The sequence below is a fragment of the Spermophilus citellus genome (genome assembly GCF_964194105.1).
Source record: "Spermophilus citellus genome assembly, chromosome: 2".
In the NCBI taxonomy this organism is placed as follows: Eukaryota; Metazoa; Chordata; class Mammalia; order Rodentia; family Sciuridae; genus Spermophilus; species Spermophilus citellus.
The window spans coordinates 179,026,623-179,048,418 of NC_138183.1; the positions used below are offsets into that span (position 1 = coordinate 179,026,623).

Sequence of the window (21,796 nt, forward strand, 5' to 3'; positions counted from 1 at the left end):
GTAACTAATCCTTCAGCATTGTGAAAATACATATCAGATGCTCAGCAATGTGCTAGAAGGTGTGAGGAACACATGGAATAAATCAATTCAGACCTTGTCCTCAACATCCATTTAGGGGGACAAATCTAAAAAAATGCTTTATCCCCCTAAATTAGCAATAGTTTTTTTTTTAAGTGGCATTGCATCGCAGTCTGACTTAAATAAAAGCCTAAAAATATAGTTGCTTCACAGAAGGCTAATAGTCTATTAACCTCTTGTGATCCCTGAGAGAAGTCATAAGAACCAGCTTTTGATTTAGGGGAAAAAAAAAGTTTCCACAGATAAAAATGTTAAATTTTAGTGCCCAAATACAAATATAGTAATGTATAGTAATAGTAGGCACTTGTAATAATAGTGCTAAGATAATTAGAAAAAAAATAAGTATTAAATTTTAATTTACTTTAATGAGCTTTTACATAATTGAGGATCATACCCAATAGTATCTGGATACAAGGAACAATATTCACACCAAAAAGAATGAAAACTGTGAAACAAAACATCTAAGTCTTTCTACATGTTACTATTGAATTGAGAAAGAAAAGCAGTAATACTCAGAAGTCACCCCCCAACAACAACAACAACAACAAAAGATATAAAAACAGTAATCTTGAATGAGTGCTCAAATCCGTGCTGTAGTGTGAAGGCTGAAGGCTCCCTTAAGGCCGATGTGTTGTTAACAGTTTGTTCTCCAGAGTGGCACTTATGGGAGGAGGAGTAATCTTTAGGAGATGGTGAGCTGATCTTAGGTCATTGAAGATATGCCTTTGAAGGGGTTATGGGGTAGTCTCCAAAGAAGAATGTTATTTAGGGTTAGCAATAAATTAGAAATATATCTGTTCTACAGAAAGTGATGGCTTAGTGGAGAGTGGAAGGAAAGGCACCAGAGAATTCATAGCCATGCAATTTCCCATTCATAATCCATATGGTACAGAATACCTTAAACTAAAAAATAATATTTTAAAGTAGTACCAGATTTATGGCGTCCCCTGGAACTTGGCAGCAACTATCAGGAAGACTTAGCCTTAAATTTAAGATTTAAGAAAGTTCCACAAAGTCGTGAGAAAGAACTCAGAGTCCCCCCAAATCACTAAACACACAAAAATAGTTAGAAAAGAGCCAACAGAAAGAACAAAGTAAAATCACACCTGCAAAGACTACTTTTCTTGTTTTATTGTACACATGTTGGTTAAAAGTTAGATGAAAAAAATTAAAAATGATTTGTAGGTTAGAAAACATACAAATCTGGAGAAAATTAATGAGTTTAAGAGACAGATCTGAAGGAATGGCCCAGCATACAACACAGAATCTTAGAAACGAAAAGTATAGAAGAAATATTAAGAAAACTAAAGAATAAAATGAGAATGATTGGGACACACACAGTTCTAAAAGAAGAAAACAGAAAGAATGTGAAAGAAATAGATTTGAATATTTAATAACTAAGAATATTACAAAGCTAATAAAAATTATGAACTCTCAGATTTAGGAGTTTCAAAATAGTTTGATCAAAATAAATAAGAAAAAAATCTACATTCAACTTGTCATGATAAAGCCTTAATACTAGGGGCTAGGGTTGTGTCTCAGTAGTAGAGCATTTGCCTAGCACATGTGAGGCACTGGGTTTGATCATCAGTACCACATAATAAATAAAATAATTTTTTTAAGAAAAACTCAATACTAGAATACTGAGTATTTAACATTTCTCCTTCTTTCATTGATAGAAAAAGTAGACAGAATAAGGATGCATTTAAGGAAAAGGGGATTTCAGTCAGGTAATGAACAAATGCAAGTCAAAAAGCAGATATAAAATATTAAATCCCAAACCCCCCCCCCCACACACACACACATTTAAAAAGAATGAAATATTTATAAAAGTTCACCATATATTAGTCTCTAAGGAAACTTCAACCACTGTCAAAGGATTATCATCCTACAAATCACTTTATCTTATCACAGTTTATTTAATCTAAGAATCAGTTCAAACTAGACAGTAAGAACAATCTTAAAATTCAGAATTTTAAAAATTCTAAGTAATTCCAGAGTGGAACAATCATAGAAATTAAGAAAACTATTTGATGGTAAGATAACTAAAGTATTCTTTTTAAAAAGTTGTGAGACTCAGTTGAAGTGACACTTAGAGGGAAATTTGTAGCCTTAAAACTCATATTAAAAATAAGGCCAAATGCCAACAAGGTAAGCTACAAAGATTAGCAAGTAAACAAAACAAAGAAAGAAGAGGCAATTATAAAGTAAGAATGGAACTAATAAAACAAAACAAAGACACACAAGAAAAGTTTCCCAAAGCCAAAAGTTTATTCTTTGAATGCATAAGTCAAATTGATGTCTCTCTCAAGATCAATAAGAAAAAATAGCAAAAGCATAAAAAAATAATATTTGGTATGGAAAAAAGCTTATCTACAGCTGCTAGGCAGATTTATTTATTTGTTTGTTTGTTTACTTATTTTGGGCAGTATTGGGAATTGAACCCAAGGCCTTGTGCATGCTAGGAAAGTGTTCTACCACTGAGTTCTATCCCCAGCCCAACTACACAAATTATTAAAAGGTAAGAAAATAGAGGTGGGAAGATGGCGACGGGAAGTGAGTAAGCCGCTCCGTGCTCCACACCGCCGCGCCCGCAGCGTATGTTGCTGTGTCTTAAAAGATGAAGTAAAGATCATTAAAGGAGATCTGTCGACAAAGACTCAGCACCGTGTCAAGAAAGGGGCCTAGGTGGAGTGAATCCGCCACAACTCCAGCCAAGGTGGAGTGAGTCCATCACGACTTCAGCGCGAGCAGTAAGGCTGCAGCCCCCGAGCTGCCTGGCTCCCTCAGCCCCTTCTCCTTCTCCTCTCCGCCTTTCCGCTTTGCTTCTCCCCCGCCGTCTCTCCTCCCACGCTCAGTCCCTAAATCAAGATCTCAATTTCTTTCCCCCACCCCACCCGCTCTCCCACGTGTCCAGTACCCAGCCCGCGCAAGCCCCGAGGCGCTGCCTCCCCTCCCCTAGCTCGCACCCCCTCCCCGGGGGTCCCGAAGGCCACAGCTGTGCCGCCACCGCGCCGCCGCCGCCACTTCCCGCAGAGCACCATAGAGCAGACTCTTCACCGCGCGAGTGAGCTGCCAAGTTAAATGGAACAGCTGATAAGATGAGTGACAATTTAAAATCTAAGTGATCCAACATGGCGGCGGACGTGGAGAGATCAAGTCTCTAACCCCTTCAGCTGCGCGAGCATAGGGAGAAGTAAACTGTCAAAATACTGCTCGCTCAGGACCACTAGGCACTGTTGAGCTGAAGGGGATCCCGGGCGAACAGTCTGCCCCTCTCAGAACACACCGAGCACGGATTGGGCTGCATTCTAGTTCTGGTTCGCCTGCTTCTAGTGACTCAGCACTAATGATCCCGCTGAAATAACTAGTCGGCGCACCTGAACTCACAGAGGGAAAAGCCAACTGAGCACGATAGTCAGACCAAGGGTATCCCTCTGCTGACAACAGAGGTCCCTTGCACCAGCTACCAGGGGAGTTGCTACCTGAGGGCAAACAAATTCGCTGGGGGTCCTCAGCCCCAAGCCCTACAAACTTAGGGTCTGAGGGAGGCAAACAGAAAGGGTGTGCCCAGGCATCCATGGAAACAGGGCTCCCAGGAGCAGCAGACCCGGCGTGTAGCCAGTACTGTGGTGAGCATCACAGGTGAGCGGGGCCTGGCTTGAGGAACCACAAGAGAAGGCCCTAGGCACTCAGGATTGGAGACCCGCACAGTCTGGGAAGAAGAGCTGAGGCACAGTGATTGGTTCCCACCCATCAAGAAGAGAAGCCTGGCCCAGTTCCCACCTACTGGAAGAGAAGTTAATTGAGCTCTATGACTGCATTTATTATTATTATTATTATTATTATTATTATTATTATTATTATTTTAATGATTATTACTGGTATTTTTTTTAATTTTATTTTCACTTTTTGTTGTTGATGTTGTTGTTGTTCTTCAGCTTTCTTATTAATGGTTTCAATTTTTTAAATTCTTTTCATTCTATTATTATTACTATTATTTTTTAAACTTTAATTTCCATTTGTTTATTATCATTATAATTTTTTTTTTGGATTTAAATTTTTATTTTTTCGTTTTTTCTTTCTTTCTTTTCACTTTTTTTCTTTTGTCTTTTCATTTCTTTTCAATTTTCTTATTCCCCCTTTCTTGAATTCTACCTGCCTACACTCACTCTCTTTAGTGATTTCTTCCCTTCCCTTCTAATACCTCTCCTCCCAAGCATCATATAAATTTATAAGAGTAAACAGTAACTCAGCATTCAAACAGAACAAGAATATCATGAGCATAAAAAAGCAAGGAAGAAAAGGAGTACAAACAATGAAGGACAGCCTAAATACTCAGGAGGACCTGGAGTCATCAGAAAAATGGCCATATAAAGAATTCAAGGAACACCTTAGACAGATGGAAAGGAACCTTGAAGATCACATTGAAAATGAATTACATAAACAGATAAAAGAAGAAGTTAAGCATCTTTATCAGGAGATAGAGATTATAAAAAAAATCAAACAATAATTCAAGAAATGAAGGAAACGATAAACCAAATTAAAAACTCAATTGAGAGTATCACTAACAGGGTGGAGCAAGTAGAAGCCAGAACGTCAGATAATGAAGACAAAATATATCATCTTGAAAAGAGTCTAGCCAACTCAGAAAGGCTGGTAAAAAATCACGAGAAAAACATCCAAGAGTTATGGGATAACATAAAAAAACCAAACTTACAAGTCATCGGGATAGAGAAAGGCACAGAGATTCAAACCAAGGGAATGAGTAAACTGCTGAATGAAATAATTACAGAAAACTTTCCAGAAATAAAAAAGGAAACAGATATACAAATTGAAGATGCATACAGGACACCGAGCACACAAAATCACAGTAGACCAACGCCAAGACACATTGTTATGAAGATATCCAATACACAGAACAAAGAGAAAATATTAAAAGCTACAAGAGAAAAGAGGCAGATTACATTTAGGGGTAAACCAATAAGGTTAACAACGCATTTTTCATCACAGACGCTGAAAGCGAGAAGATCCTGGAACAACGTATTTCAAACACTGAAAGACAATGGATGCCAACCAAGAATTCTGTATCCAGCAAAATTAAGCTTCAGAGACAACAACGAAATAAAAATCTTTCATAATAAACAAAAGCTAAAAGAATATGTAGCCAGAAAACCAGCATTGCAAAGCGTCTTGAGCAAAACTCTACACGAGGAAGAAATGAAAAACAATAACCAAAAGCATCAGCGGGAAGTTCCTCGGTAAAGACAGAGGACGGGGGGAAAGCTAATCATGGAGAAACAAACTAAATTAGAAAAAAAAGAGATAAATAATCAAACATGGCAGGAAGTACAAACCATATATCAATAGTAACTCTAAACGTTAATGGCTTAAACTCTCCAATAAAGCGACATAGGCTGGTAACATGGATTAAAAAAAACCAAATCCAACAATATGCTGCCTCCAGGAGACACATCTGATTGGAAAAGACATACACAGGCTCAAGGTAAAAGGTTGGGGAAAAATATACCATGCACAGGGTCCTCGTAAGCAAGCAGGGGTGGCCATTCTCATATCGAATAAAATCGACTTGAAGACTAAGTTAATCAAAAGGGATAAGGAAGGACATTATATACTGTTAAAAGGAACCATTCACCAACAAGACATAACAATTATCAATATTTGTGCACCAAATAATGGCGCTGCGACGTTCATAAAACAAACTCTCCTCAAGTTCAAGAATCAAATAGACCACAACACAATAATCATGGGTGACTTCAACACACCTCTCTCACCATTGGACAGATCCTCCAAACAAAAGTTGAATAAAGAAACTATTGACCTCAATATCACAATCAATAACCTAGACTTAACTGACATATATAGAATATATCAACCATCATCAAGTGGATATACTTTTTTCTCAGCAGCACATGGAACCTTCTCAAAAATAGATCATATATTATGCCATAGGGCAACCCTCAGTAAATATAAAGGGGTGGAGATAATAACATGCACTTTATCAGATCATAATGGAATGAAACTGGAAATCAATGATAAAAGAAGGAAGGAAAAATCCTACATCACATGGACAATGAACAATACGTTACTGAATGATCAATGGGTTACAGAAGACATAAAGGAGGAAATCAAAAAATTCTTAGAGATAAATGAAAATACAGACACAACATATCGGAATCTATGGGACACAATGAAAGCAGTTTTAAGAGGGAAATTCATCGCCTGGAGGTCATTCCTCAAAAAAAGGAAAAACCAACAAATAAATGAGCTCACACTTCATCTCAAAGCTCTAGAAAAGGAAGAGCAAAACAATAGCAAATGTAGCAGAAGGCAAGAATTAATTAAAATCAGAGCAGAAATCAATGAAATTGAAACAAAAGAAACTATTGAAAAAATTAACAAAACAAAAAGTTAGTTCTTTGAAAAAATAAATAAGATCGACAGACCCCTAGCCATACTAACGAAGAGAAGAGAGAGTACTCAAATTACTAACATACGGGATGAAAAAGGCAATATTACAACAGACGCTACAGAAATACAGAAGACAATTAGAAATTATTTTGAAAACCTATATTCCAATAAAATAGAAGATAGTGAAGACATCGATAAATTCCTTAAGTCATATGATTTGCCCGGACTGAGTCAGGAGGATACTCACAACTTAAACAGACCAATATCAATAGATGAAATAGAAGAAGCAATCAAAAGACTTCCAACCAAGAAAAGCCCAGGACCGGATGGGTATACAGTGGAGTTTTACAAAACCTTTAAAGAAGAATTAATACCAATACTTTTCAAGTTATTTCAGGAAATAGAAAAAGAGGGAGCTCTTCCAAATTCATTCTATGAGGCCAACATCACCCTGATTCTGAAACCAGACAAAGACACCTCAAAGAAAGAAAACTACAGACCAATATCTCTGATGAACCTAGATGCAAAAATCCTCAATAAAATTCTGGCGAATCGGATACAAAGGCACATCAAAAAAATTGTGCACCATGATCAAGTATCCGGATTCATTCATTCATTCATTCATCTGGGATGCAAGGATGGTTCAATATATGGAAATCAATAAATGTTACTCACCACATCAATAGACTTAAAGATAAGAACCATATGATCATCTCAATAGACACAGAAAAAGCATTTGACAAAGTACAGCATCCCTTTATGTTCAAAATATTAGAAAAACTAGGGATAACAGGAACTTACCTCGACATTGTAAAAGCTATGTATGCCAAGCCTCAGGCTAGCATCATTCTGAATGGAGAAAAATTGAAGGCATTCCCTCTAAAATCTGGAACAAGACAGGGATGCCCCCTATCACCACTTCTATTCAATATAGTTCTTGAAACACTGGCCAGAGCAATTAGACAGACGAAAGAAATTAAAGGCATAAAAATAGGAAAAGAAGAACTTAAATTATCACTATTTGCAGATGACATGATTCTATACCTAGAAGACCCAAAAGGGTCTACAAAGAAACTACTAGAACTAATAAATGAATTCAGCAAAGTGGCAGGATATAAAATCAACACGCATAAATCAAAGGCATTTCTGTATATCAGCGACAAAACTTCTGAAATGGAAATGAGGAAAAACACTCCATTCACAATATCCTCAAAAAAAATAAAATACTTGGGAATCAACCTAACAAAAGAGGTGAAAGACCTATACAATGAAAACTACAGAACCCTAAAGAGAGAAATAGAAGAGGATCTTAGAAGATGGAAAAATATACCTTGTTCATGGATAGGAGAACTAACATCATCAAAATGGCGATATTACCAAAAGTTCTCTATAGGTTCAATGCAATGCCAATCAAAATCCCAATGGCATTTCTTGTAGAAATAGATAAAGCAATCATGAAATTCATATGGAAAAATAAAAGACCCACAATAGCAAAAACAATTCTAAGCAGGAAGTGTGAATCAGGTGGTATAGCGATACCAGATTTCAAACAATATTACAGAGCAATAGTAATAAAAACAGCATGGTACTGGTACCAGAACAGGCGGGTGGACCAATGGTACAGAATAGAGGACACAGAGACTAATCCACAAAGCTACAACTATCTTATATTTGATAAAGGAGCTAAAAACATGCAATGGAGAAAGGATAGCATCTTCAACAAATGGTGTTGGGAAAACTGGAAATCCATATGCAACAAAATGAAACTGAATCCCCTCCTCTCGCCATGCACAAAAGTCAACTCAAAGTGGATCAAGGAGCTAGATATCAAATCAGAGACTCTCCGTCTGATAGAATAAAAAGTTGGCTCCGATCTACATATTGTGGGGTCGGGCTCAAAATTCCTTAATAGGACACCCATAGCACAAGAGTTAATAACAAGAATCAACAAATGGGACTTTCTTAAACTGAAAAGTTTTTTCTCAGCAAGAGAAACAATAAGAGAGGTAAATAGGGAGCCTACATCCTGGGAACAAATTTTTACTCCTCACACTTCAGATAGAGCCCTAATATCCAGAGTATACAAAGAACTCAAAAAATTAGACAATAAGATAACAAATAACCCAATCAACAAATGGGCCAAGGACATGAACAAACACTTCACAGAGGAGGACATACAATCAATCAACAAGTTCATGAAAAAATGCTCACCATCTCTAGTAGTCAGGGAAATGCAAATCAAAAGCACCCTAAGATACCACCTCACCCCAGTAAGATTGGCAGCCATGATGAAGTCAAACAACAATGAGTGCTGGTGAGGATGTGGGGAAGAGGGTACTCTTGTACACTGCTGGTGGGACTGCAAACGGGTTCGGCCAATTTGGAAAGCAATATGGAGATTCCTGGGAAAGCTGGGAATGGAACCACCATTTGACCCAGCTATTGCCCCACTCAGACTATTTCCTGAAGACCTTAAAAGAGCACACTACAGGGATACTGCCACATCGATGTTCATAGCAGCACAATTCACAATTGCTAGACTATGGAATCAACCCAGATGCCCTTCAATAAATGAATGGATAAAAAAAATGTGGCATTTATACACCATGGAGTATTACGCAGCACTAAAAAATGACAAAATCACGGAATTTGCAGGGAAATGAATGGCACTAGAGCAGATTATGCTTAGTGAAGCTATCCAATCCCTAAAAAACAAATACCAAGTGTCTTCTTTGATATAATGAGAGCAACGAAGAACAGAACAGGGAGGAAGAGCAGGAAGAAAAGATTAACATTAAACAGAGACATGAGGTGGGAGGGAAAGGGAGATAAAAAGGGAAATCACATGGAAATTGAGGGAGACCCTCACTGTTATACAAAATTACATATAAGAGGTTATGAGGGGAATGGGATAACAAACATGGAGGGAAATGAATTACAGTAGATGGGGTAGAGAGAGAAGATGGGAGGGGAGGGTAGGGGGGATAGTAGAGGATAGGAAAGGTAGCAGAATACAACAGTCACTAATATGGCAGTATGTAAAAATGTGATATGTAACCGATGTGATTCTGCAATCTGTATTTGGGGTAAAAATGGGAGTTCATAACCCACTTGATTCTAATGTATGAAATATGATATGTCAAGAGCTTTGTAATGTTGTGAACAACCAATGAAAAAAAAAAAGGTAAGAAAATATTAAGAAAAATGATGACCATAAATTTGAAAACTTAGATGAAATGGAAAATGCAGCTTTAAAAAACTTAATAAATGAGCTGAGTGTGGTGGCACAAGCCTTTAATCCCAGAGGTATTGGAGGCTGAAACAGGAGGATCAGAAATTCAAAGCCAGTTTCAGCAAAATCAAGATGCTAAGCAACTCATTGAGACTCTGTCCCTAAATAAAATACAAAATAGAGCTGAGGATGTGGCTTAGTGGTCAATTGCCCCTGAGTTCAAAATAAAGTGCCAAGGCCAACTAGTTCTCCATGAAAGGTTAAAGAAAAACATCATTTAAATATAACAAAAACAATCTTTCTCAGAGACTACTATAAACAACTCATATTATAAAACAAGTATGATCTAGAGATTACAGCCTAAGAAGTAACTTGCAAAAAAAAAAAAGACTAGACATATTAGGAATATAAATTGAATATATATGAACATATGAATTTAAACTCCTAGTACCAGTTCCAGAAATATAAGGTTAGATTAACATTAGAGTATCACTTAATATTATCATTTGCTCAAGAAAGAAAAATATCATGCTCATCTCAAAAAAAAAAAAAAATGTGTTGATACAATTCAACACATTTACAGCAAGAAGTCTTAGCAACCTGTACAGGAAGCAAGTTAACCTGATAAGAGTATAGTAGCTATCAAAATTAATGGTGGAACTTTAAAGTCATTCCCTTCAAGACTGGAAGAAATTCAAGGCTACCAGATATCATACTCTCATCACTGCCAGTGCAGTATATTCAGGATAGAGGCGCTGGGAGTGAGTCCGGATAATACTGAGACTGATGGGACCTCAAATGATACCAAATCAACCACTGTGCTAAAATCCGTACACTTTTCACATTTCCCATATTGTTTTCTGTGATTTGCATAGGGTACAAACTTATCTGTGTCACTGTGAGTCTGTAAAAGAAACTGTAAGTTTGTAAAAAGAAACTTGCTAAGATGCAATAAAAATACATATAGAAGCAAAGCCATATCAGTGAGTCTTCCTGGCAAGGGAACATTCAAGCTTGCCTCAATTAATTTTTGGAAATCTTCAATATTATGTCACAGTGTGCAGCACTAAATTTCACAGCAACCTCATGAGTTATTCTAACAATGAAGAAAATAATTTTAAGGTCAAGGAAATTACTTACTTGATTGAATTTATTAAAAGTAGAATATATATCAGCCTTAGAACATTAGTCACTTTCTGAAATTCACTAGTAGCTTCTTATTATGTGTTCTGAGTATAATTTAAACAATTTTGGATTATAAATTTCTATTTACTTTTTGTGACATAAAAAGGCAATGTGCAGTTCAATTTCTGTGGTATGTTATCTATGAATAAACAAAGTGAAACAAAGTACTTATGTAGAGTAAGAACACTGGGTTTCCAATAGGATCTAGAAACTACTAATTATATCTGTTGCCTGTGGGCAGGAAACTTGTCTGTGTTATACAAGAATAGAAGAAATCATACCTTACCACACAGCTCAGCTGTGAATAGTTTGCCACATTTAACAAACTACACTAGGAGATAAGAAAGAACATTGGTAACAGAATAGGGGGATGGCATATAGCTGAATTGACACAATTTCTATAGATAATGCCAGAATTTGAAACAAATTTATACAAATGGAGGTGAATGTCAAAAGAATCAGTGGGTAGTTGAATAGTGATTTCCCTGAAAATGGTAAAATGCAGAGGAAGTACAGTATCCCATAGGACCATGTGATGAAATGCTTGTGTAACTTGTAAAAAAATTAAAATGAATCAATGATATAACTTGGAATAAATAAGATGCTTTAGGTAGCTAGCACCATTCAGTAAAGTCTCCAAAATAAAACTTTTATATGATTCTTTGTGTGTGTGTGTGTGTGTGTGTGTGTGTGTGTGTGTGTGTGTTTTGCTGTGGATTGAACCCATGGCCTTGTGCAGGTGAGACAAGCACTCTACCAAATGAGCTATATCCTCAGCCCATGATTCATTTTTATTTCATGTGATAGGCTTTAGTAACTTTATAAATGTATGTAATAACAAAAAATAAATAATGAAATAATAAAAACAATGAACCAGACAAAATTGGCAAGTGAAGGAAAGACAAAAGAAAAACATTAAGAGTCTGTTATTTTCCGTTTTATATACTAACAATCCCCAAATTTGATATATTAAGACAGTCTTATATATATGTGCATTTTTAACATTGTCAATATTTTATTATGTCATTAAATAATTTTCCTTTAAAAGCAAGTTTAAAGGAAAATCAAGTTCATAATTGATGATATGCCAGCACTTATTCTGTAGATATCATGAAAATCTATGATACATATTATCATTCCCCATACTTTAAAAATACTTTTAAATTTTACAAAGTTTAATAGCATTTCTTCAAATTTAAATTGTTCACTACTAAAGTTTAAAATAGTTAATATGGAAAATAATATTAGGAAATTATATTAGGAAATTTAGCATGGGATTCTATCAGTGACTGAATAAAACAATATATTAATCCTTTATCAAGAAGAGACTGATAACATTTTCAATGAGAGGAGTTTAATGACATATTTTGAAAAAAAATTAATATTAAAATTACATGATATTTTCAGTGCACTTATCAAGCTGGATATATTTGAAGCAATATATAACTTAGAATACCCAGTAACAAAAGGATTGAAGGAAGCTTTCCAGACTGAAAGAGACAATTTTAGATATGATAGTCCTAAAACTAAGATGTGGTACATAGGGGTAGATATTTGAGTTATATTTTATGAGCTTTCTTATTGAAACAAATTACAATAGGAATTGTGTTGATTATGTGTGTTTTCTTCTCTTCCTCCTGTATATGCCTGAATTTGCAAACAACGTTGCATATTCTTTAGAGTAGATAACATCCTGTAGAACTTGCCTCCAAATCATTTCACCCTCCAAATGTCCCACACAAGTTGTCAGAGATTTGAACACATGGTCCTTTCAGACATAAAAATTCATTGCCTCTTAGCCTTTTGAATAAGATCAAATGGAAACATGATCATTACAAACCAATAAAACCTGCTAGTGAAAACAGCACACTGGTCAATGAATATTTTAGCAACTCCACATCTATGCAGTGTATTCATAATTTAAACCTATCAAAAGTGTATCTATTTTAGTTTCTTGGGATTTTATCAGTATATAATATTTGACATTGGTGTACAATACTAAAATACAAAAAATAAAGACAGTAACTATCATAAATCACTAATTTATCAGAATCTTTCCAACATCACATTAAACTCAAACATCAAAACAGAGTAGTTGACACTATAATGAGTTATCAAAGATATTACTCACAAACTTCAATAATATTGATTTCTATCAAAATTTGAAGAAGGGAGAGCATATTGTTTTATAGAAGGTATTTGAAAAGAATAGACTGGGATGGATGTTTCTTTTATTCCCTTTTTGTTTTTTACCTCATTTCCATCTTCATCAATTATTGAGATGTAGTTTGGATGAGTCTTATTTGGGTAGGACAACAGGACATCATAATGGGCTAACTCAACAGAATCCAGGCCAAATTCTTTCCACTGGGATTGAATTTGCTTTGCAAGCACAAAGTTTTGTTCTGTTCCTGCTAAATGCGGTATCCGTGTAAAATTACTGGTGAACAAAAATTGAAAGTGGTTAGAAATTAATGTTTAATGAGCCTTTATCCCAAATCAACATGATTATAGTTGAATAAGTGCAAGAGGCCAAGGAGAGTTTTCTGCACAGTAAAGAAGTTTGAACTTCAAGTTCTCTCACTTAAAGAGGCACTTCCAAAAAACCTTCCAAGCCCCTTAGCAAATTTTTATCCACAGTTTTGATTCTGTTGCAATTAATATAGACATTTATGTGTTTGTTATGACTATGCATATCTATCTATCTATGTATATGTTATGGTGTTTTTATATAAAATTACATTCTGTATTCACTAGAAAATCCTTCAATCACTAGAGGTACTTCAGATATTTTTTGGATATATGCACTAAGCTAATTTGTAAACAATAAATGAATAAATAAATATGCAAGGAGAATTTATGCTCTGACAAAAACTAGCTATTCTAATCAATTATATATTAATTGTTTTATTTTAGTTGCTTTGTAAATACTTTTAAAAATTAATCATTTTCTCTTTTGCTCTATGCTATCTCAGGAAGCATAGAACTAATATTCAAAATATGCCAAACATACTCTCCAATTTCATTCTCATCACAGCAATATTATTATCTCCAAGTTACAGGGATAGAAATGAAGACTCGGGAAGATTAAGTATTCACTTAAACCTATTTTAGTATTAGCCAGCAAAGATGCAATTCAAACTCAATTCTGTTCAGCTCCCAAGTCTGTTTTTTACTAAAAAATACTATCTTTCTCTAAAGTATGAGTCAGCAAACTAATTTCCTCAGGCCAAATCTAGCCTACTGCTGTTTTTTGTATAGTCCACAGACCAAGAATGGTTTTTAAATACCAATAGGTGAATAAAACAGAATAATTTTGTTCAAATACCACTGCCTATAAATAATATTTTAGCATAACTTACATACTTATTTTTAATATATTTTCCATGGCTTCTTTGTTACTGCAATAGCAAAGCTGAGTAGTTATGACAAAGATGTGTTGGCCCACAAAGGCTGATCACTTTACAGAAAAAGTTCACTGACTCCTACTCTGAAGCCTCTGTAATAATGTAAAGTTTAGCTAAGAGTATAATCCTCCCCACATGAAATGAGATGCAAGATCTGCAGCAAACAGAAAACATTTAAAAAAAAATGCCTGTGTATGAAATATCAAAACTTCTTAACAGAATAATACCCAATTATCTATTCATACAGTTTTTAAGTATATGCTTACTATAGGAACTTTTTGATGTTTTCAGCTTTCAATTCATCCAAAAATGCTTTCTTCAGACCATTCTGTGGAACAATGTTTGTAGCTTCATTGGAAGATTTTATATACCATCCTGTAAAATACATACAAATATAGGAATGAGATATAAGCTTATAGACAAGTCTTATTTTTCTTTTTGATTGTATCTGTCATGTGTAAAACACAAAATATCAATATTTCAAGATGTTAGCTGATATTCTCTGAAGTTTAATTTCCTTTACCCACTTCCACTGAAAAAGCATCATGCAAATATTTAAAATTACAAAGCAACATGTTTTTATTTCAAATTTCAATAATAATATATTGTTGCTATTTTAAGAAATGTTTTATGAAGAATCAGCACTTGATTTAAATATGGCATTAGGGTTTCAACCAATGGACATAAACTATATATATTAAAAATAAAGTCCAAATGTGGATCCACTTTCTTTCCCTGTAAAGATTCTCTCTCTAGGGCTGGGGTTGTAGCTCAGTGGTAGAGTGCTTGCCTCGTACATGTGAGGCCCTGGGTTTGATCCTCAGCACCACATAAAAATAAATATATGAAAATAAATATATATAAAAAAATCCTTAAAAAAATATTCTCTCTCTAGTGACTTCTTGCCTGTTGACCTAGAATAAACATTTAATAATGTGTATAGTGAATTAACTATTTCATATTTCAAGTACATAATTCATATTTCAAGTACATAAATTATTTCAAAAATGTTGAAAAGAACTCAAACTTTTAATTTGCTCTGGTTCTGAAATGAAAACAGAATGTGCTGCGATTTTGTTTCTAGTTGAAATAGGCTTGAGAAGTTGAAAGTCAGAAAGCTACAGTGAAACACCAATTTACCCAACATTTCTGCAAGGCATGCAATAGATGCAGGAGGCCAGAAGCAATGCATACCCACATCGTGTAGAGCCTATTAGCCTCTGTGGTTGACTTTTAATCTAAGGGAGAGGTGGAATCATGACAGGATTTATTTGGAAAGAGTATATTGATGTGTGATTAAAATTATTACAAACTCAACACCCACTCAGTTTTCATAATGTTCTCCAATTTTTGATCATATGTATACAAACACACATGCATATAAACAACACATTAAAATACATGATTGGATATGAATGATATATGGTTTTACCTGTTAATTAAATTAAAGGACTTTGATTAGAATGTGGGATCAGAGAAGGATACACTGAGGATGAGATATTTGATATTTGAGTTGGGATCTGAAAAATGAACATGATGAAAAGCTTAGAGGTCTGCAGATGGGAGAGGACAGTAAAGAATATTAAGGAAAACAAACACAATAAAAAACCTCTTCTGTGCCAGCCACTGACACTGAATACAGGAATTGGGATAAGGGCAGAACTAGAAAGAATGAGACGCCTTTAAGACAGATAGGATATTTGACTAGTATGTTGACCTTGCCAGTTCTTAACTCCTAGTTTTCAAGTTGAGAAAATGAAAACTTCATTTGAAATGTATAATTATTGAACATGTATCCTATTTAAGCCCCACAGCAACCCTAGGTGGTTACCAATCCCACATGTTAATTTATGAACAGAGCATATGGCTCAAAAGTCTTTTGAAACTCCAGGGTCACACAGCGAACTAGCAGATGATAGCAAATTTGAATAAACTGCTTAAGTTTATTTGAATAAACTTAAGGTGGACCAGTTAAGAGTCTTTTAAATCCCAGCGAGGGGATCCAGAATTCAGAGTCAGGGCGGACTATCTGTTGATATCTTGGAATAGTCCTGTTAGGATCATCTCCTTATAGAGGAGAAATGAAGAGCAAAAATAATCGCAGTATGGTGCTAGGAACTTTGCATGCTATTTCGTTTACTATAATCTATAAATCGCAGGTATTATTCTCACCATAAAGTGAGAAACTGAGGTTGAAAGAGACTTGGTAATTTGTTCAAGGTCACTACGAAGTGGTAGAATTAAAATTAGAATTTAAAGTCTGAGTCTGCACGTACTGCTATGATTTTCATGTAGAGTTGGATTAAGTCTGTAAATCAATACTGAGGAAACAATACAAAGATTGGTTCAAAGCGCTAGCAATAATTCACCCATTTCTTAAACGTGCCTCTGCTACTCTCTAGGACTTAAGACTGTGAAGACTCCTTTTGCAGTAATACCCCGAATTCTACCTTGCACCTGAAGCATTCCCAGGCACCGAACTAGTCAAAAACCTCAAACAGGTAGGAGCTGCTTCAGGGAAAGCTTGGGTGCCCTCGTTACACAACCGTAAAAATAATGCTACTTGTCCCCAAAAGTATTGAATCTTGCAGGGTGTTCAATTTCAGGTTCAACCCTTCTCCCCGTTCTATACCTTCCCCAAAACGTCTTTAGAAATTGACCCTATACAGCCCGCAGCAATGCTCTGCCAATCTCGAAGGAACCCTTCCGCCTATTGCCCTTTTCCAAACAGCGCGCCCCTAGGGAAGACGAGCGACAGGACCCCACTGGGCTGCCGGCTCGCGAATCTGGAAACCGCGGAACTGCGCGGGGAGGCTCTGGGTTTTTTCTTAGCAAAAGCGCCCCTACCGAAGAGGAAGCCGACGATAAAGAGGCCAGAGGCCAGCACCAGCGCCCCAGCGCAGAGCAAGCGCGGGCGGCGCCCGGGGCCTGCAGCTGAGTCGTTCTCGCGCAGGGGATTCCACATCTCCGCTGAGTGGGGCTAGGCCTCAAGAGACTAGAGCCTCTGCCGCGGCCGCACAAGCCTGGTCCTAGCCCAGCAGCCCCGCCCCGCCCCGCCCCGCCATGGGGCAGCCTTCCTCCCCTAGTGCCTGGCCTATCAGTCACCCGCGGCTAGAATTCACTCCCAGCGCTGGGGTTCAATTCCTCCCTAAAATTATTGCTCGTCTACTCTGAACCAATCCTTGCGAGGGGTGGGCAAGGAAACCCGGCCTCTTTCGAGAGGCGCTTAAAAAAAAGAAAGAAAGAAAGTTGCTCCTGGAAATTTGCAGCTCTTGCTTAATGAGAGGGGCGAATCTGCGAGAAGGGAGCGCTACTTTTCTCTCTCCGCTTCAGTGACTCAACAGAATGCTCCTCCGTTTGCCTAGGAAAATAAATACTGACCTGGCTCGAACCTAGTTGGTAGAAAAGACTTAAGTCATCTCTTAAGAACTTTTTTTTTTTTTTTCCAGTTTCAAACCCTACAAAATACTTACAATAATGTGCTGCATAAATTCAAGCAGAAAAGGCTTTATATTTAGATAGGGTTGGCTTCAAAGTCACCTACCACCAAACTCTTTTTTCCTAACAAATGCCATTGTTATTTACAAATATTTAGGGTGTGGCCCTCCATTTACATAATAAAACCAACTGAGTATTTATTTATTTATTTATTTATTGAGACCAGGGTCTGACTTTGCTTCTGAGGCTAGCCTAGCCTCCAATTGGCAATCATCCTGCCCCATGCACAAGGAATTTATTTGAGTATTTATTTATTTAGTGGTACTGGAACTCTACCTGAGCCTCAGGTATGCTAGGCAAGGGCTCTACGACGGAGCTACACTCCCAAACCTTTATAAAATAATTTTTTAGAGGAATGATATTGCTGAACTCAGAGGCTTCATTTTCATATCCTACCTGTATTTGGCCAGTCTTTCAAAATAAATAAGAAATTGTTCTTTGTTAATTCGCAATGGGGGACGGGAATAGAGGTACTTTGGAGTAGACAGAGGGGAGTAAAGAAGGGAGGGAAGAGGTCATACTATCATACTCAGGAATGATAGCAGAATGAATCTGACACTATTACCCTATATTCATATGATTGCATGACCTGTGTAACTCTACATCATATAAAACATAGACAAATGAGAAGTTATTCTCGACATTTATCTATGTCAAAATGCATTCTACTGTCATGTATAATTAATTAGAACAAACTAAAAATATAAAAAATAAATAAAAATTTTAAAAATTGTTATTTGTTTTATTAACTGAGAGAAGCAATCACATCTAATTCTACTCCCTTTTATATATTCTTAATAATAGTAATGTTATGTAGAGGGAAAGAATATCCATGCTTCATGGAATCAACTATGTTCGTATAGTCCATGAAGGAGACTATGCATTCTCTAGGAATGCATTATAGAAACTTTGCATTTAACAAATTCATGAAGTACAAGTAGGGTTTAATCAGTGGAGATGAGAAGAGACATTAAGGAGTGGGAACCAGCAAGATAGACAAAGGCCCAAAATTCAGTGTATCTAAGGGATAACAAATAGCATGATTTTTTAAAAAGGAAAGGCAGGATAAAAATAGAGAAAATGGACTAGATTATACAATGTCTTAGGTACTTTGATAAAGAATTTGTGAACAAAGTGAACAAATATGGGAAATTCATCTGTCAACAGTGAATCAAGAGATTGCCTGATGACCCAGTGAAGAAAAAAGGGAGTTTCTAAAACCTTTCTAACAAAATTCTACACTTATTATATTTTTTCTAATGTTCCTGGTGTCAAATCTAATCAGGAATGGCAGAATAACTTGGATTTTACTTAGTAAGCACTTGTTATGATATATTTTATATATATTATCTCATTTAATTATTATAGGAACCCTTCAAGATTTTCAAGATTTATACCACCATTCTTCCCATTTTACATAAGGAAAAATGGATATGTAGTGAGATGAATTAAATTATCCAAAGTTACAAAGTTAAGAACTGCAATAATGTTGTCTTACTTCATCCCACTGTACAGCCTCCAAAGAGCTCAGGCTATTTACTGAGTCTGTTGTAGAATGGGGAGAATCAATGTTCTTGGTGTCATAAGACTTGGACTTAACCTTTACATCTAGTCCTCTCTACACTTGGTAACCTTCCTTGGATAACAACCATTCAAATAACTTAAAATATATCTCCTCATTTGCAAATTCTGGGATCACTCAGTACCATCAAGTACACTTGGGCAATGTACATGTTTTGAAGGTAAGGTGTGACCATAACTGAAGCAAATTTCAGTTCAATATTTAAAAAAAAAAAAAAGATTTTTCAGCAGGGTTAGAACTACCTAGAGCTACCTAGTACAGTTGGCCCTCCATATCTAAGTGTTCCACATCTTCAATCAACCTCACTTAGAAAATATCTGGGAAGAAATGTGTCTGTACTGAACATGTATAGACTTGTACAGACTTTAATTTTGGCATTATTTCCTAATATAATATATATATATATATATTGTTTAAATAGCATTTGCATTATATTAGGCATTATAAGTAATCTGGAGAGATTATTTAAGGTATATCATTTTATATGTGGGACTTAAGCATCCTCAGATTTTGCTATCAGCAGGGGGTCCTGAAATAAGTTCACTATGGATACTGAGGAATAACACTAATTGAATTAATACACCTCTATGGTAAACAGGATGTGTTTGAGGATTCAGAGAATAAATACCCATTACTCAGATATATAAACCTTATGGAACTTATAGTTTTATAGAGAAGATATATCTTTAACAAGTAATTAATATTGAACATTATGAACACTTTGTAAATGGTAGATACTGTTACATGTTTTATATCTATTATTTCACTTATTTGTCAGGACTTAACCTAGAAGAATTTGAAACTTCTAGTGGCCAATTATGAAAATTACACAAGATTTTTGTTGTCACATTTAGTATTATTGACCTTTAAAGACAAGAAAACTAAATTTTAGAGGAATTGATATTTTTCAAAAAAACAAGAGTCAGAAGTTTCTTTTTTGAATGTTTCTGGTAAGCATCAGGCCACACTCACTTCCTTCTTTAACTAACAGGGAAATATTAGCCAAGCGGGAATAAAGCCAAACCCAGTTGGATACTATCTTGCTTCTTTGAACCAACCCTGACTGTAACACTTCTCACCCTACATTGTAGCTGTGTGTACCTGTGTATCTCCCCAGACAGACTCAACTTTTTGAGGTCAGGGACTTTGTTTTATATCCTTCTTAACCATAATTCCCAAAATATGGCTTCTTTCTCTCTCTCTCTCTCTCTCTCTCTCTCTCTCTCTCTCTCTCTCTCTCGTATTGGGGATTAAACTACTCAGGGGCACTCACCCACTGAGCCACATCCCCAGCCCTATTTTTTTTTATGTTATTAGAGACAGTGTCTCACTGAGTTGGTTAGCACCTAGCTTTTTGATGAGGTTGGCTTTGAACTCCGGATCCTCCTGAGCCACTGGTGACCTAAACTAAAGTAATTTTTGTAGACAAGTTTTTTGTTTGTTTGTTTTTGAGAAGTAGAAAATTTAGAAATATTATTTTAGCCACCTGAGCCACTGGGATTACAGGTGTGTGCCATTGTGCCCAGCTGATAAATGTGTTTTCAATGAATGAATGAATTGAAGAAAAACTGATGTTAAAAAGGAAAGTGATCACTTAGTAATTTATCATGAACATCCTATAATAATGAGTAAGCAACCTGTTATAACCGTACCTATACCTTGCTTATTAGAAATTTAAGAGTGTCAGTTTCTTGTAATTATTCTCCTTAACCACCTATTTCATATATTCTTCATAATTAATGCCCAGAGTAAAAAATGAATATTACATTGGTTTAATAATATCATATTTGAAAGTATCCTAAGTGCACATGTGCCCTTCTATGTGGAAATTTTATTCCCACCTTCACGTGAATACCTTTTTTCCTTCTTTAAAAATCTTGCTTTAAAAAACCTATGTTGTAAGGCTTTCTTAACATTTACAGATTTTTTAACTTATAACTGATCTCTTCTTCCTGGATTTTTACTGAGGTGTTTTGTTACATATTTTACTCTTATGTCTTTTTAGGACTTAAGATCCTTGGTGCCAAGGACTATATTTTGATCCTGTCTATTTTTCAGAATTAACCACAAGGCTTAGTATATAGAAAAGTCCTTTGGAAGTATTGAATTATTTTATGTTAAGTAATGAAGCAATTATGACGTATAAGAAACAATTACTCCTCCTGGGAATTTTTTTTCTGAAAGGAGGAAGATAGAACCTAAATAGAAAGATAAATGAGAAAACCAGAAAGCAAAAGTTATGTGCCAAAAAGAACAATATGAGTGTGTATTAGGAAAACTATGTGGACTCCTTATTCATAATTAATGTTTCATATTAATCACAATACTCTTGTTTAAAGAGCATCTTAAGTATTTCATAAGGTGAAATATCCACACACAAGA

The 21,796-nt window shown here is 35.7% G+C and overlaps 1 protein-coding gene across 4 annotated transcripts in view; it reads right to left on the bottom strand.

The window, feature by feature from the left end:
• Positions 1 to 17,374, bottom strand: part of FOLH1 (folate hydrolase 1) — a 61,452-nt gene extending 44,078 nt beyond the window's left edge. For all 4 annotated transcript variants that reach the window (XM_081281609.1, XM_081281608.1, XM_081281607.1 and 1 more), the window contains exons 1-3: positions 17,182 to 17,374; positions 14,601 to 14,709; positions 13,181 to 13,367 (exon numbers count right to left, since the gene is read on the bottom strand). In XM_081281609.1, the coding sequence (XP_081137735.1) occupies positions 13,181 to 13,367; positions 14,601 to 14,709; positions 17,182 to 17,299 (414 nt within the window). In that variant the 5' untranslated portion in view covers positions 17,300 to 17,374. The remainder of the gene's footprint in view (positions 1 to 13,180; positions 13,368 to 14,600; positions 14,710 to 17,181) is intronic.
• Positions 17,375 to 21,796: the final 4,422 nt, after the last annotated feature.